At 50.5% G+C, this 17822-nt stretch overlaps 1 protein-coding gene and 1 pseudogene across 4 annotated transcripts in view; one reads left to right on the top strand and one right to left on the bottom strand.

Moving 5' to 3' along the window:
• The window catches only part of NIPSNAP2 (nipsnap homolog 2), a 29650-nt gene extending 13764 nt beyond the window's left edge, over positions 1 to 15886 (bottom strand). The window contains exons 1-5 of one of the 3 annotated variants that reach the window (XM_079120222.1): positions 15739 to 15886; positions 3736 to 3875; positions 3604 to 3649; positions 463 to 557; positions 86 to 156 (exon numbers count right to left, since the gene is read on the bottom strand). In XM_079120222.1, the coding sequence (XP_078976348.1) occupies positions 86 to 156; positions 463 to 557; positions 3604 to 3649; positions 3736 to 3875; positions 15739 to 15815 (429 nt within the window). In that variant the 5' untranslated portion in view covers positions 15816 to 15886. Of the gene's footprint in view, positions 1 to 85; positions 157 to 462; positions 558 to 3603; positions 3650 to 3735; positions 3876 to 14106; positions 14196 to 15738 lie in introns of those variants that run through there. The other 2 variants (XM_079120223.1, XM_079120224.1) reach the window with 2 other exon arrangements.
• LOC306649515 (large ribosomal subunit protein uL11-like) lies at positions 11541 to 14100 on the top strand (annotated as a pseudogene). The gene is made up of 2 exons: positions 11541 to 11660; positions 12318 to 14100. The product of its transcript is annotated as a large ribosomal subunit protein uL11-like (transcript).
• Positions 15887 to 17822: the final 1936 nt, after the last annotated feature.

Below are 17822 nucleotides of genomic sequence, written 5' to 3' on the forward strand. Positions count from 1 at the left end.
AACAGGAACTGAAGACAGAGGAGTCATTTGGTTCTGTCCTGGGCTGTCATTGAACTGAAAAAGAACACATTTTCAAAGTCATTACCTGATTTTCTCTGAGTTTATTCATGACCTCCGTGAGGGCTGGGTAGCCACCTTCATACCTCCAGAGGTGGACTGAAATGCATTGAAAAGAGGACACACTGAGAGCATGCACTTGAAAACATGTAGGTACGCAGTCAGCACAGCAGGAAGCCCGCTGCCACTGGCCCACGAGTGACATCATGAAGTTTCACAACAGAGTCAAACATTAAAAACAACATGATCATTAGTCTTTACAGTGAATCACTGAAGAAACTAACCACAGAACTAGACTGTCTTGGACAATTCTGACTACATATAAAACAAGCATTAAATTAGAAAATTGACTGAGTGACCACAGAAAGGCCTGATGTGAAGAGTGAACCGACCCCTGCTTCCTACCAGCTTGATCCTGCTCCCCGTACCACGTGTTCCAGGTGCCCACCAGCGTGCAGGGGTAGTGTGCATCTTCGTGAATCTTTGGCAGCACCTCTTGGCTTAAAGAGAAGAAATAGCAACAGTGATTCAACAGCCACGGAACATCTCCAGTAGGCAGCAGTAGGCAGTAACATGGAGAAGGCCGCCTACTCCAAGTTCTGGCTACTGCCCTCAGAACATGACGCAGAAGCCAACTTCTTAGCTGACTCACTCTGACACCCCAGGTGTCCACACTTAGGTTTCCACCCCGACTATCTAGAGGTGTGAGCAACTCAAGTGTAGTGATGCCTACGGAAAAGCCAAGGTCCCAAGTTCCAGGAGCTACGGGTCTACTTTTCCCATGTCAAGGGGAGAACTACTTAGGAATGTGATGTTTACAAGCCAGGTTCTGCTGTTCCAAAGATAAGAAGGGCGAGAGATGTGGGAATAGCAAAAAAGAACATGGAAGAAACATGAAGGGAAGAAAGGAACGTGTAAGGTAGAGGCAGATGACAGTAGCAGCACCCACAGGCAGGAGGGGACAGTGGGCCCGAGGGGGAAGCAGGAGCACAGACCCAGAGTCCCACAGTGTGGATGCTCAAAATCAAGACAGCGTGACGCACGGGTCAGGTTCTGCGGGGACTGCAGAGGTGCAGTGTGATTGATGCACGGATCGGGTTCTGTGGGGACTGCAGAGGTGCAGTGCGATTGATGCATGGGTCGGGTTCTGCGGGGACTGCAGAGGTGCAGTGTGATTGATGCACAGGTCGGGTTCTGTGGGGACTGCAGAGGTGCAGTGTGATGCATGGGTCGGGTTTAGTGGGGACTGCAGAGGTGCAGTGTGATGCATGGGTCGGGTTCTGCAGGGACTGCAGAGGTGTAGTGTGATGCAAGGGTCGGGTTCAGTGGGGACTGCAGAGGTGCAGTGTGACTGATGCATGGGTTGGGTTCTGCAGGTACTGCAGAGGTGTCTTGAGGTCTCATGCCGCGTGCAGCATGCAGTTCAGTACTGTGATGTACAGGGCAGCAGCAGAGCCAGGGCAGTCAGGGCACTGCAGTGTGCAGCAAGTGCCAGACAGAGCTCAGGTGTGGGAGAGCCTCACACTTGGAGCCTAGAGCACCTGCCAAGGCAAAGGGAAGAGCAGGACTGTTTCCACAGCAGCAGGAGAGCTCAAACCCATACAAGCGAATAGAAAAACGATGATTAATGAAACACAGTATGGATTATAGATCAGAAGGCTGTCCAGGTTGGAAATGGAACCTGCTCATGTCCTTGGTTGACCCCATGAAGCTCGTGACCAGCAGCAGACCCTGGGCACCAGGACAAGGCACGTGTTGCTGTGGCGCAGTACAGTGATCACACCTGCGTGCTGTGTTTACTCTGGTGCTCACTACGCTGCTTAGGTCTCACTAAGCTGCTTAGGCTGGCCTTGGACCTGAGATCCTCCTGCCTCAGTCTCCTGAACAGCTGGGATCACAGGTGCTCATCACCACATTGGTGCCATGTGTACTTTTAAGGATGGTATTTATTTTTAAAATTTAGATCTCAGTGTTAAATATATCTGATGCAGTAACCATGAATGTTCAGAAACAATAGGACTGATAAAAATCAGGGGTGGGAAAAGAAAGATCAAGTTTGGAAAATGAAAATGAGTTTCCTTTCTGTCATACGACGTAGCTAGAAGTAGAGCCATGAGAGGAAGGAGTTAGCACAGGCCACCCAGGTGTGGTCTAGGATGGCAGGAGGCCCCGATGGTGGGGCTGGGGTCTGGTCAGTCCTTCGTTTTGGGGGCTCGACCTGCTCTCCCAAGCTCTGGCCTTACCTGAATGGAGAATGTAAGGCAGGCAATACTTGTACCCAGAACTGGGGGGGGCTGGGTAGAATCTCACTATGGGGTCCTAAAAACCAGATGGGAGTTAAGTTTTTATGCTCTGGAAACAAGGAGCTGCTCAAAATTTCAAAGAAAAGAAAAAAAAACGTAATGAGGAGAAAAGAGAACTCAAGCAGATCAATCTGACACTGTAGGGTGGGTGGAGCCAGGTGCAGCTTCAGGCCCAGAGGGGCAGCTGGAGGAGGAGAGGAAGCCAGCAGAGGGCTCGATCACCCAGGTGGACAAGCAGGGCCTCAGGGGCTGGCTGACCACAAGGAAGTGCACAGAAGCTGTCCAACCTGGCCAAGCAGGGTGGCTGGAAGGTGCCTCCCACCATGAGCCTGGAGGACTGAGAGGAGGCCTTCAAATACAAATAGGAGCAGTGGCCAGAGGGCCGAAGGTCGAGGAGATGAAGCCATCAAATACAGGATGAGAGTCGAATGGAGCACCAGAAAGCATTTCGCTTCAGGAGAAAAAGACTTAGAAATACACACCTGCTTCATTTTAGTTCATTTTCAAACAAAGGGAAATGTGCTGAGGTGGGCAGAAACCCTAACCCTCCAGAAGTAAACCCACAAAGCAAGGGGTTTTGCTTCTGGAAATTCTACTGATTCTAGAGATAAAATAATTTACTTTCTCTTAAAAATAACAGATATTAAAGGTTAGAAAACACTTTTTCATTATGTTTGCTCAGAACTAATCATTAAAGTACTATCTGTTGTTAAGAAGTGCTGAGCTAATTCCCCCTTCATCTCACAGTGCACAAGTTGTATCAGAGGGTGTGGCTTGGCATCTGGTGACACTCAGCAAGGGCCCTGGAGAGGGGACCAGCTGGAGGGAATGGCAGCTACATTCATTTTCAGGTGGCGGTTTCTTAAGAGGAAGACTGCAGACAGCAGGGTCGCAGGGACGAGCTCTAACTGACACCCAGAGATGCAGAGGGCTGACTGCAGCAAGGCCTCAAGAGGTCTGCAGAAGGCCTGGTGCAGGGGGCGAGCAATGGGCTCGTCTGCCCTGCAAGGGTTCTCCTGACCTTGCACCCACCCCATTCTGAAGCCTGAGGGCTGAAGTGAGGGTTTAGCTGTGTGTGTGCTTAAGATAAAATGCCCCGGCCGTCCCACAGGGTCTGGTGTGATACCCTCTCCACATTCAGCTTTAGGAGGGACAACCCCAGTCTCTGTCATCAAGTGCTAGCTGAATGGCAGACATCACATCATTACTTTCCCCCAAGAAAAAGAGAGTTTGGGATACACACCAAATTTTGTTGTATGCTTCTAGGCATTCCGGTTTAACATTGTGAACTGAAACAAAAGAAAATTCAGTGATAAACTTATGAACAAACACACAAATAAAAGTCAGCTGTGGAGACAGCGAACCTGTCACTCACACTGTAATTTGTACAGACTGCTGGTTTCCTTTTTGGCTAGGAGGTTAGAGTGAGCATCTTTTCTTGGATCAACTTTCCGGACAAACAAGGATTTCAACCAGCTGTCTTCTCGAGGTCTGTTATTAGAAGACGTCAATCTCCTGTGGAACAACAAACACTGATCTGAGTCTAACCGAAGTGCAAAGACGCTGGTGTCTTCAAGTAGCATGGCTTCCACCAGAGGCGCTGAGCACGGTGCACAGAACATGTGCTCTCCAGCTTGCCAGCGCCACTGAGCGAGGACAGACACGGAGAGGTGACGCCCGCACTCCAAAGCAGTTCCCACGTTTCCTTGCAATCTGCACTTCCCCCTCCTCCAAAGCAATTTTCTTTTTCTTCTTTCGTTTTTTGGTACCAGGGATTAAGCCCAGGGGCACTTTACCACCAAGCCACATCCCCAGCCCTTTTAATTTATTTTGAGACAGGGTCTTGCTAAGTTGCTAAGGGTTTCACTAAGTTGCTTAGGCTGGCCTCAACATTGAGGTCCTCCTGCCTCGGCCTCCTGAGTTGCTGGGATTACAGGCGTGTACCACTATGCCCAGTTCTTTTTAATTAATGCACTATAATCATACATAACAGACACACTGTGACATATTTGTACATGCACACAAAACAGTCTGGTCAACTGCACTCCCCGGCACCTCCTATCCCCAGCCCTTCCTCTTCCTTCACTCTACGCGTCTCCCTTTTAATTTCATGAGATAAATCTCCCTCTTAGTTTTTCCCTTTCTCCTCTAGCTTTCACGTGTAAGAGAAAACATGAATCTTGACGTTCTGATTCTAGTTTATTTCACTTAGGGTAATGCTTTCAAAATCCATTCATTTCCCTAAATGGCATGATTTCATTCTTTATGGCTGAGTAAAACGCCACTGTGTACCTACACCACATGTTCTTCATGCATTCACCTGCTGACGGACACCTAGGCTTGTTCCCTAACTTGGCACCTGTGAGCAGTGATGCCAAAGCCATTTTGACATAGAAAACAGGCACGTGGATACCTAGAGCAGTCAGTGGTAGACAGGAGTGGAGGGAGGTGGTGGGTGACCGGCTCACTGCTGAATGGACGGAGTTCCAGGGTGGGAGGAGGAAGGCCCTGAGGTTGGGTGTGGTGACGGCGCAAGACGTGAAGGCTCTTACGCCATGGGGCTGTGGTCTAGGAATGGCGAGTGACTAGCGCCCTGTCCGTAGGTCATCTCACCACCATTTATAAAGGCATCTGGCCTGGAAATGGCGGCATGGCTGTGCAACACTGAACGTGATCCATGCCCCTGAGTCGTACCCTTAGAAACGGCTGGGCGGGGGCCAGGGGTCTACAGGTGGTAGGGCACCTGCCTCCCATGCAGGAGGCCCGGGTTTGATCCCCAGCACCGTGAGAAATAAATGAGTAAGTACACAACTAAATCTGGCTGAACCACAAACCATGCTTGCGCCGTGAATTTTCTAGTGCACGTCTAACTCCACAGGCCCACCTGGGAGAACACAGATTTGTGTGACCTCAAGGGCCATTATTTACATTGAAATTGAAACCCTGTGTGACCCCTGGCCCAATAATTATACTTGCAACCATGTCCAACAGGTAGCTGGAGTGTAGGAATCCCACACACAGTGTTCATTAGGCACACCTGTGGTGCAGCAGCTCAGGAGGCTGAGGCAGGAGGACCAGTTCACAGCCAGCAAATTATCGCGGTCCTGAGCAACTTAGTGAGACCCAATTTCCAAATAAAACATAAAAATGCTGGGGATGTGGCTCAGTGGTTAAGTGCCCCTGAGTTCAATTCCTAATATCAATTTTTAAAAAAAGGCGAAACAGAGCAAAGCAAGATATCAGAACCTGGCTGAGACTCATCCTCTTCCTAACTTCACAAAACCAGCATCGAATGACAAATCGTGCCCTTCACTGTCTTCATTTTTGTCCAGATTATCAGTTCTCTGTGTTTTGGCAAATGCAGTCACCTCTCCGGTACAGTTGAGACCAGGAGCATCTCACTCCTGCATCTCCTCCCTGAGCATCCCTTCCCCTCCAGCAACCTCTGCCTCTCCAGAAAGCCTCCCACACCCAGAGCAGGCTTCTGAATCTGCCTTCTTCCTGCACACTGCTCCTCTTCTGGGCTGGAGATCATCACCTCTGACTGGAGTCTTATTGCATACTCTTTAATTCTGATATTTGATGTACTGTCCTACCCCTCCCTGGATCACACCAGGTGCAGAAATGTGCTGGGGTGCCAAGGGTGTTGGTACTTCAGAAGGAGGTGGGAGGTGGACCGGCCAGTATAACCCTGCTGTAGGTACTGCATGATTTCCAAGATTATTTCTAGTCTGCTTAGCAGACTTACCAACGGGCAGAGTCGGAGGACAAGAGTTCCCTCCAGGTTCGAAGGAGAGGGCTGGGAGTTTAAACGAGGACAGAGCCCCCGAGCAGCACTTCTCCACTACTTCAGGAGGCCCACATCTGTACTCCACAGACTCCGGCTCTTACCAGCGATGCATCTGCTCTAGACCTCACATCGCACTGGCAGCCTTTTTCTTTTTGGCTTAAAATTCAGCGAGCTGTTTTACTGAACAAACGCTACAGTGATTTTCTCCCCATAAAACGTTCTTTTGATTTAAGAAACAATTCATAAGAGATTATCTCAGAGAGCTAGAAATCACATGAAAAGATTCTTTTGAATGACGTGTACTTCCAAAACTACTAACAACAAATACAAATCGAAATTAACAGTAAAATGTTTTCTATAAATATGATTGAGAAACATAAAAGCATTTTTTCAACTCTTCCAAAGCAGCAAACTCACACTGAACCAATAAAATGACAAGCTAACGCCACGGCATCTGTGGAGGAAGCCTGCGGGTTTCCCTCTGCCCTTACTAGAGGTCCTGCCTCAGATGGAGGAAGCTTGACGAGGGACAGCTGGAAGGGGAGAGGCTCGCTCTCCAAGTTCACCAATGGTCTTACTGCTGCACACTTGAAAGTACAAAAATGTGTGCGCCTGCAGAAAACGCTCAAGCACTCGGGGCAGCACCCGACGTGTGCAAAGGCTTACAAAATCAAGTTTCTAACACTATTTTTTGACAGAACTTTTCTAAAATTAAAACTATTAGTTCTTTAGTAAAAACTAACATCATGTGGTGTTTGCTTCTGCCTTTTTTTAAAACCCCCTGCTTCAGTGTGGGGATGGAACCCAGGGCCTTGTGCATGCCAGGTGAGCACTCTACCACTGAGCCACATCCCTACCCTGTTTCTGCTTTTGATTCACTTTGATTATAAAAAATAAACTCATTCAGAAGAAGGTAATCTTCCAAATGAATCACAGTAAAATTCACTTCAATAAAAATAAAAACAGTTTGCTAATTTATTTCAGGTATTTTAACCACACTACATTTTGGGATATTTATTTAATAATACCATAAAGCAAAATGGCAAGCACATAAAATTGGTGATAAAGCTTCAAGGTTTGTTTATGGATTCTGTATGTTTCTTGTGTTTTATTTCATATTTAAATTCATTTAAACAAAGGTTGTGTAAAAATTTTTTTGTGGTGGAGGCCAGGCATGGTGATCCACACTTGTAATCCCAGCGACTCAAGAGGCCAAGGCTGGCGGATTACAAGTTCAAAGCCAGTCTCAGCAACTTGCCAAGGCCCTAAGCAACTCAGTGAGACCCTGACTCAAAATAAAAAAATAAAAAGGGCTGGGGGTGTGGCTCAGAGGTTAAGTGCCCCTGGGTTTTGGTACCAAAAAAAAATTTTTTTTGGTAAAATAACTTGTAAGACTTTAGGATGAACAATTATAAACACTTAAGAAAGGAGTACAATAAAAGGATCCAAAAATACTGCACTAGGGAGTGTAATTTAAAATAAGAAATACCATGATAATTACTATCAATGCTTTTCCTTTTGGTGTTGGGGATTGTTTTAGTCAGGCTTTTTACTGCCATGACTAAAACACCTGACAAGAACAATTAGAGGAGGAAAAGTTCATGTGGGGCTCACAGTTTCAGAGATCTCAACCCACAGCCAGCCAACTCCACTCCTTGGGGCCCGGGGCAAGGTAGAACACCATGGCAGAGGGTGTGATGGAGGGAAGCAGCCAGGACTTGGCACCAGGACGCACAGAGAGAGCCACTTCCCTCAGCAGGGATGAAATATAAAACCCGAAGGCACCTCCCCAACGTCAGCTTCCTTCAGCCACTCACCTGCCTACAGCCACCACCCAGTCAACCCCCATCAGGGATCAATGAGCTGATTAGGTCAAGGCTCTCGTGACCCGGTCATTTCACCTTGGAACTTTCTTATGTAGTCTCACACTTGAGCTCTTGGGGGAGCTTCATGACTAAACCATACCATTCTGCCCCTGGGAAAGCTCATGCCCATCTAACAATGCAAAATACATTTAGTCCAAGTTCCGAGATTGCCCAAAAGTCCAAGTCCAAAATCTCCACTGAGACTCAAGCTCACATCATGAGCTCCTGTCAAAATCAAAAGCAAGTTATATGTACCCAATATATAAAGGCACCAAGTAAACATTTCCATTCAGAAAAACGGGCATAGAAAGAAGGGATGGGACCAAAGCAGGACCAAAATCCAGCTGGGCAAACAAGTCCAGTAGTTCCATGTTGGGCATCTGCAACACATCATGGTGCTGTTCTGTCTAAAAGGCTTGTGTAGCTCCGCCCCTATGGCCTTGTTGGTTGTAGTCCAACTGGCCTTTCTGTTGGATTGTCTGAGATGGGGTGGCCTTGCCAATTCCTGGGATGCCCTCTGCCACCTTTCTCATTGTCTCTGGGTAAAGTTTTTAGTGTTTCCTTAGTGGCTATAATGTCTTTAACAACACAAGTTCCTTAACCCCAGTTTTACTTACAGTTTTGTGGCCAAATCTCAACGTATTCAGATCTTTCTGCTCTGCTTTCTGCTCCTGATTATCACAATAAACTTGGTTAAAAGCTGATAGCACTACCCATGCCACAGCCTGAATGCTATGCTGCCTAGAAATTTCTTCTGCCAGATTAAGTTCATCACCTTTAAATTCAGTCTCATAGAAAGTCTCAGCACACAAGGAAAATGCAGACAACCTCTTAGCCAGAATTTAACACAACAGTCTCTAATTTCCAAGAGTCCTCCTCCTCTGAAACCTCTTGAGCCCTGTCTTTACTGTCCACAGTCCTACAGGTATTCTGACCTTCTGAGTTCCCACCGGAGTAGCTCATTGTGGTCCACTTACAATATTCTAAAGCTTTTCCAGCTTTGCTAATTTTCCAAAATTCCTCTCACAATTTCCAAAAAGTTCCAAAAGCTTCTGAACCACAGGGTCAGGTTATGATTGGCAAAACCAGACCTGAGGGCTGGGGAGATAGCTCAGTTGGTAGAGTGCTCACCTCACAAGCACAAGGCCCTGAGTTCAATCCCCAGCAATGCAAAAAAAAAAAAAAAAAAAACCAACCCAGACCTGATTGTGAAATGAAATAATAAAAATGTTTTGGTAAGAAAACAATAACTGAGGCCAATAACTGAGGAGAGTCAGTTCCCTTCCCTCTATCAGTCTTTCTCCAGGAAGCCTAATTAACTGTGGGTCCCTACCTTTTAGATTATAAATAACTGCTCTGGGAGTCTGATTACTCCCTCTTGATATGTCACAGATACCTGTGAAAAGACCCGTTTCTGTGAGCATGCTTTATATTAGAGAGCCTGTACAAGGCCTTCAGGTGCATAGATTAGTAACTTTTTTAAAAAGAGGGAAAAAAATCCCAATGATAGGATGGGTCTAAGATGATGACAAATAACCAATATGTTGTGAGAAACTGTGGGCCAGAGCTCAGAATTTTGCTGGAATTTTGTTTTCCTCTGGGCCTGCCTTTGTAAACTAAAGTTTGGAGTTCTCCTCCTCTCTGAGTGCTGCTTGCTGCTTCTTGACCAGTTTGTTTCCTGAAACAAGGTTAGTCACAGCAACAACCCCGCTCTCAGTATCCTCAAAACACTGTACAAGGTAGGTATTGCATTTTAAAGACTGGCTCAGAGAGGCACAACAACCTGAGCCAAGAAGTGGCAAAATAAAAATGGCAATCCAGATATAACTATAAAGCTCAAAATGTTCTTGCTCCTCAGGGACTGCTCCCAATTAGAAACCTCCCTAGCCGAGCAAAACCCAGCAGATGGTGTTTGTTTCTATATTTTAGTAAAAGGGATTCACCTTAGGTGAGGTAAGGGATGTGGAAATACTTTGTAAACTAAATAGAGCAGGAGACGAGACTAAGAAATAGTCAAGTGAACACATAAGAATCTCTGATGCGACTGCTTGTGAGCTCGGGTAGCAACTCTCTGGACAAATGAAAACATTCTGTGCAGCTTCGCTCTCCACTGACTGCCATACTTTGAAATCTTTTGAATTTTCGGTGTCCAACACTGCCTGATGTGCCCAGTCATCCAGCTGTCTAAGCCAAACCCTGGAAGGAGGCAGCAGCAGCTATGCCAGTGACTGCTAGGCAAGGCCTGGGTTCTCTGTGACAGTGACATTGCCACATATGTGGGTGGCACTCCACACAGGGCAGGGAACAGCGCGTTCTGCAGGACACCAGATTTCAGATGGAAGGAGCACCACTGGCCAGGGTCTGTGGATGTCAGGTCGGACCAGATGAGCCTGTTCAGTGTCAGGGCCACCAAGATCTCAGGCACTATAGAAAGACACGTGGCTGGAGCTGAAGGGAACGAGTCACTGGCTGGACTCAGAGGAGCCAGAGGGAGTCCAGCCAGAGACATCCCAGCTGTGCCGGAGGTCAGGCAAGTCGGGTGAGCAAGGAAGGTGATAATTCCAAAGGGAGCAACATGTACAAGGGCGTGGGGTCATGGAATTAAATGGCATGTTTCTAGACTAGCAAAGAGTTTGGCAAGGCAGAAAAACAGGGAGCAGGAGGATGGAAAGGGTGACGGGAGGACAGGGGTGCAGCTCTCGCACCAGGACCATCAGCTGGGTTTCATCCTGAACCCAGTGCCATGCTAGAAAGGCACTGCTCTTCCCTCTCAGGTGTGCACTCAAGGAGCGCTGCCTCGGGTAACCAGGCTCCACCTGCGCTAGCCCCCACTCGTACCTGTGTCTCCACCACCTGTAAGCAGCAGCCTGGCAGTGGTGTGGCAGACGGAAGTATTGACAAAGGCAGGGCTCCTGGTTCTGGGCTCCTACTGGTGGCCATGCCCAACAGCACCAGCTCAAAGGAGATATTCAACACACACACTGCATGGACCCAGGGATGGCCCAGGGTCAAGGTGACAGAATAGCACGGAAGGGAAAGAAACTACGTGCCAGAGGTGAAACGGCTGAAACAGGTCCTGGTCAGGTGTGGAGAGCCAATTGGGAAAGAGAAGTCCGTTTGCATGCAGACCCTGGGCAGAGGAGCAGTGGCCCCTGGGCGTCACTCACCTGACCCTCAAACGCTCTCTGTGCACACGGGCCTGGCACTGGCTGGGCCCACACATGGGTGAAAAACCAGCCCGACTCCACAGAACACAGAGTGCTATTGGGAGGAGACAAACATGCTCCCACCCCGCTGGGAGAGAGGCCCTGGTGGAGGCAGGCAGGAGCGTGGGCCCAGCACAAGTGGAGCCTGGTTCCCTGAGGCAGCACTCCTTAGGCGCACACCTGAGAGGGAAGAGCAGCCCCTCGGGTGGAAGGACACGTTAGGAAAACCAGCGGCCGCAGAAGCCAGGAGTATGCAAGCGCTGCAGAGCCGGAAGCACCGGCCAGATGGGGAGCAGGCTAGGGCCTGTCCAGGGCCGGCATGGAGAGAGCCGCGGCTGCACCGCAACCCCGCCCACCCCAGGAACCCAACGGAGGCGGAAGAACATCGCACGCAGAGAAGCCGAAGCAAAATGACCTGTGCCCGCCTCCAGATCCAGTGGTAACGCGTTACCTTTTCGGTCTGCGCCGCGCTGCATCCCCAGCGCGCCACCTTTACTTGCTTCCCCCAGACTGTCCTCTAACTTCAAAAGCGTGTGATTATCAGCACAAACTGAGGATGCAAAACAATGAGCTCCGTGGGACGTGCCCGCACCTGCACACCGCCCACGTGTCCACCCTCCCTATCACCTCGTGTCTGTCTCCTCGGTTCCGCATGTTTCTAAATCTTTACAGAACTATTTGAGAGTAATGTAGACATGACACTTCTCCGCGAAATACTTCAGCGTGCACCTCCGAACAAGAAGTCCACAATGCTGTCCAATAAAGTAATCCCGTGGTATCCAGTGTCTACTCCCCACTAAAATGTCCCTGATTGTTCCGCAAATGTCTTCTATGCTTTTCTTGGCATAAGGTGGGGGAGGAAAAAGAAGGATCAGGGTTCAGTCAAGACTGCTGTGACAGACCTTCCGGCTCCGAGCAGGTCCGGGTGCAACTCTCCTGAGCCGCCTCCGCCAGGCGCCCACGTTCCACCCCAGAGCCGCTGTCCTCCCCTGGCCCTGGCCCTGGCCCTGGCCCTGCACCGCGTGCCTTCCCCGCGCCGGGCGCCGTGGGCCCTGACGTGCCGCGTCCTTTCTGGGCCTGAGCTGCCCACTCGTAGACGCGGAGGGAGGACCGGACAACCTGGCGGCCTTGCAGCCGCGTGCCTCAGGTGTACCTGAGGTGCACGGGCGGCGAGGTCGGCGCCACGTCTGCCCAGGCCCCCAGATCGGCCCCCTGGTCTGTCTCCAAAAGAGGTTGGTGATGACGTCGCCAAAGCAACTGGAGACTGGAAGGGTCTGAGGGTCACAGCGAAACTGACCATTCAGACCAGACAGGCCCAGATCGAGGTGGTACCTTCTGCCTCTGCCCTGATCCTAAGGAGCCACCAAGAGACAGAAAGAAACAGAAGAACATTGAACACAATGGAAACATCACTTTCGATGAGATAGTCACACTGCCCGACAGATGCGTCACAGATCTTTAGCTAGAGAACTTTCTGGAACCATTAAGGAGATTCTGGGGACTGCCCAGTCTGTGGGCTGTAAGTTGATGGCTGCCACCCTCATGACATCATAGACAATATCAACAGTGGGGCAGTGAGTGCCCAGCGAGTTAAGAAATACATGAGAAGATATTTTAATATCTAATAAAGGATCATCTGACAAAAGAAAAAAAAGAGATTTGTATAATAGAGATCTTTATCATAAAAAAATGAGCCAGGTATGGAGGTGCATACCTGTGACCCCAGTAACTTAGGAGGCTGAGGCAGGAGGGTCAAGTTTGAGGCCAGCCTGGGCAGCTTACTTAGACCCTGTCTCAAAATAAAATATAAAAAGGATTGGGAATGTGGCTAAGTGGTAAAGCACCCCTGGATTAATGTCCAAACCCCAGAACCACCTCCCCACCCCCAGAAAAAAAAAAGAAAATTCTTAAAATTATTTCTTTTCTTCCAGGCCTGGGGTTTGAACCCAGGGCCTCACATGTGCTAGACAAGTGCCCTACCACTGAGTTACAGTCCCATTTTAAATTGTATTTGGAGACAGTTCTCACTATTGTCCAGGCTGGCCTTGAACTTGTGATCCTCCTGCCTCAGACTTGAAGCAGTTGGTGTTACAGGTGTGCTCCACAGGCCCTGTGTCTTAGAACTCTTTGATAGTGTTCAAGTCCACATTCTTCACAGCATTGCACACCTCTTGCTGACAGTCACTCTGAGGGCAGAGGGGATGGAGGAGGGGGAGCCAAGGTACATGAGAGGCAGAACGGACAGATCTGGTGGAGGAGCAGATGGGCTTGGGAAGATCGTTTGGTTTCCAGCCTGGGCCACTGAGTGAAGGTAGTCCACTACTGGGGAGAGGACTCACAAGCTTCAGGCTTTGTTGGAAGAGCAGGAGTTAAATCCCAGGTATGTAAGCCTTTCCAGCACCTGTGAGACACCAGTGCATGTGCAGGAAGCAGCTGAGAATGCTGGGCCTGGTGCTGAGCAGAGCTAAAGATGTGTTGGCTGAGTCTCCCAAAACAGCCTCCTCTGTGAAACTGATCTTTAAGGTCACCCATAACACCCCTGTTGGCAAATTCCATTTTCTTCTGTCATCTAGCTTAACCTTCTAGCAGTATCTGGCACAGTGGATCCACTCCCTCCTTGAAACGCCTCCCTCCAGCAGCTGTCAGGCAACAAGGACCTGCTGGCTGCTCTTTCCCTGTCTCCCTTGCTGCCCTCTCTCCCTATCCAGCCCGTAAATGTTGGCACATATCAGAGCTTGTTTCTCAGCTCTTTTCAGTGTCCATATCCACTCTCTCAAGCAACTCAGCCATTCCTTTGGCTTTAAAACATATTTTATTATGAAAACTTTCAATCAAATATAAAACAGTATCATGGAACCCATGTGGGGCTAGGGTAGAGTGCTTGCCTAGCATGCTTGAGGACCTGGGTTCGTCTCCCAGCACTGAAAAAAAAAAAACAACAACAGAAAAACAAAACCATATATCTGTCAGCATTTGGCTTCCTATATGCTGGTAACTCCCACACATTGCCTGCAGCCTAGACATCCCCTCTGCGGAGTCATACAGCCAACTGGCTATTGGTTTTTCCATCTAAAAAGCATGCAGTCATCTCAAACTTGACAAGGTTCTCAACTGCTCCCCCTTGCTCCTCTCTGTAACACCAGCAAGCTCCCACATAGCCTTGTGCTCGCTACTCCTGATGTTCCCATCAGCCAACAGTGCCTGGCACAGGGCGGCACTTCCACAGTTAGGTAACAAACGACTCTGGTAAATGGCACCAGCATTCACTCACTTGCCCATTAAACTTGATCCCTTCCCCTCTCCAAAATAAGACTAAAAACATACCATGTCACACTAGCGTTTATGTTTACAGAGATCTCAGAATAAAATCCAAGCCTACAAGGCCGGGACTTGCCTGGCCCACGTTCTTTGCTGCTTCTTCTCTTGACAGTCTTCCTCCGGGGCTGTTCTTGGGTTTCCCCACACGTCTGATTTCTTCTCAGTCAAGTCTCTCCCACAGGTCTCAGCTCAACGTCACCTCTTGGTGAGGTCTCACATGACTGTGCCTAAGTCTCCCTGGTTTTCTCTCGCTGCGCAAGCCTTAGCTGCGGTCTATAGGTTGTGTTTTACCTCCAATGCACCTTCCTGGGTACAGTGGCCCTGGTATCATGCCAGTCCCATGGGGCTTCAGCTACATCAGACACATTCAACTCATGATTGAGTAACGTAACTGGGTCTAGGTGCATTCCTGGAAATACCTTCAGTGAAGGCCAACTAGAGGTCAGGGAGAAGTGGTCAAAAAGTACAGGGGGACGTGGGAGTCATCAAAGAACCAGCAGATCTTGGCCCAGAAAAGCAGGGTGCTGGGCAGACCCAAATCCCCAGTGTGGTGGCTTTGTGACCTTGGGGCTCAGGCAAACCTGTTGGGTGCACGCCTTCAGTTTCAGCTGCCTCTTTTTAAAAGAACGAAATATTAAAAACGATGGGCTCATATTACCTGTGCGGGGGAGGAAACAAAAAGCAAACAGCCACATAGTAGATGCTCGATGACGATGAAAATAAAAGGATGTTGTTCTGTGGACCAACCTGCAAACCTAAACGTCAAATTCAAACCGCGGCCTACCGCCGAACCCCAGGGCCAGCGCGGGCCCTGGGCTGCAGCCTGGCGGTGCAACACCTGCGCTGCCTCCTCCCGGCGCCGCCGCGCTCCTCACTTGAGGTCGCTGCCCGCATTCGGGCAGACCCGCCCGGCGACGCGAAGGGGCCGCCGCGACCCTCCGCGCGGGGACAGACGGCGGAGGCCCGCGCTCCCGCCGCGCCCTGACTGACAGCCGCAGCGAGCGCGCCGCGCGGGTCCGCGAGCACAGGCCGGGCGGCCACCGGCGCTCCCGCGCGGCCGCGAGCGCCGCCGTCAAGTCACCCCGCGGCCCGCGGGCCTCCTCCTGACCTTGGCGCGGCCGCCCCGCCGCCCCGCCGCCCCGACCCCGGCCCGCCGCCGGCCCCACCCCGGCCGCTCCCGGAAGGTCGGCGCCGCTCACCGGAGCCCGCAGGGCGCGGCCCGCAGCAGGCCCCCGGCCCCCGCCGCCGCGCGCGCGCGCAGCACTCGCGCCGCCATCTTGCTCGGGAGCCGCCGCCGCCGCCACCGCCACGACCCCCCCTTCCCCGCGGCCGGCCCCGCGGCCGCCGCAGTGCGCGCCGCCGCCGCCAGGGGGAGCCGCCGCCGAGGTCTGGGGAGCAGCGCAGGCGCGGGCCGAGGGAACGCTCCCGCGGCAGAACGCCGCTTCTTACTCCAGGCACCCGGACACGCGCCTGGCTCTGGCGGTCTAGAGGCTACACTGCCCATGCACTTTGGCTCCTTTGGGTGCTGGTCACCGGCAGCCGGTACCCCCCCGAAGCCGTCCGGCCGGGTGGGTGCCAGGTGTTCACACGACGCGAGGTCGGCACCGACGGAGGCTCCTGGAGGGCAGGCTGGGCCGCTCCATCCAGGGACTCCGTCACGGGAGGGAGGCAGAGCACTACCAGTGGGAGGAACTTAAGGAAAAGCGCGGGTGCCTGTGCACTTAAAGGGAAAACCGTTCGTCGGAAGTTAGAAGAGGCACCGGTGTAACCATGAACACTTCAACCGAGGCAGGCACAAAGCGGGAGAAGCGGGGCGGCCGGGTAGAGCAGGCCCAGCTGCCAAAAGGGAGCCTTCCCGGGAGACCAGACTGGGCGGTTTGGAGGTCTCTGTGTAGGAGCAGGAGAGGCAGGAACGGAGCTTCTTGTCTGAGTTCTCTGAAGCTCGGACTATTGGGGAGCAAGGGGTGAAGCTTTCTGATTGGGGCAGAACGTGAGCATATGGCAAGGTACCATTTGGGAGGACAGGGATGGGTCCTGTGGGTGGAGGAGGCGTGGTAACAATTTGCCCAACTGCAGCGAGGCCCTTGGTGGCCAATGGGAAGGGGCTGAGTGGCCAAGGGGATTCTCTGCCTCAACTAGTATCAGCTTAGTGAGATTAGGTAGACCCAAGGGGAGGAGACCTGAGCTCTCCCTGGAACAGAAAGGGTTTGTCCCAGTCTTGCAGAGCAGGTGCGGATGAGCCAGTGCCTTCACATACACACACATATATACAATGATAATTTTTTTCAGTGCTGGGGATCAAACCCCAGTCTTCTGCTCTAGGCAAGTACTTTACCTGAGTTACACCCCAATCCATGAAAAAATTGTTTAAACAAACATACATGCAAGAGTATACATAAACCTTTAAAATAACTTGGAGACGGCTTGAACTCTGACCCAGAGCGGATGGTACAGATGTCCTTTCGGCATGAATCCTTTCCAGCTAACCAGTACCACAAAGCTCCACCAGCAGACTAGGACACTGTTTCCCCTTGCTCACCAACCCTGGCACTAAGCCAAGAATTCCACTTTGCAACATTAGCTATCCAGTTTAGGTCTTAAGATCTCAGCTTATCTTTCTCATTCCTATGCATTTTCTACATTGGTGCTCTTTAACTTTTATTGAAATGAAAAATGTAACTTTACCTCTCTTGCTGCCTGTGTTTGGAATGTCCCAACAACTGTCTCCTACTTTTAGAATCCCTACTTATGGTCCTTTCTCTCTTTCCAGCCCCCCCTTTCTCTTACTCCAAGGACTTGACTTTATATGCCCTTCCTTCTGCCTGAAATGCCCTTTCCATAACCCTCACCTACTACCTGCAGACTCCCAGTGTGCTGGTGCATGCCAGTAATCCCAGTGCCTTGGAGGCTGAGGCAGTGAGGCAGGAGGATCTCAAGTTCAAGGCTGGTAAGCAACTTACCAAGGAGACCTTGGGCAACTTGGCAAGACCCTGTCTTGAAAAATAGAAAAAAAGGGCTGGGAATATACCTTGTTGGTTAAGTGTCTCTGGGTTAAATTGCCAGCCCCCTCCCTGCCCCACGGACCCAGAAGACTTTAACACTGCCTCATTTTTCCTGGGAAATTGCTCTAAACTCTCCCCTAGGGGAGAGTGCTTGTCTAGCATGTGCAAGGTCCTGTGCTCAATCCCTAGCACCTCAAAAACAAACAGCTAGGCAAGGTGGCACACACCAGGAATCCCAGCAACTAGGGAGACTAAGGAGGACTGAGAGCAACCTCATCAAC

This window comes from Sciurus vulgaris, assembly GCF_902686455.1.
Source record: "Sciurus vulgaris genome assembly, chromosome: 18".
Taxonomy (NCBI): Eukaryota; Metazoa; Chordata; class Mammalia; order Rodentia; family Sciuridae; genus Sciurus; species Sciurus vulgaris.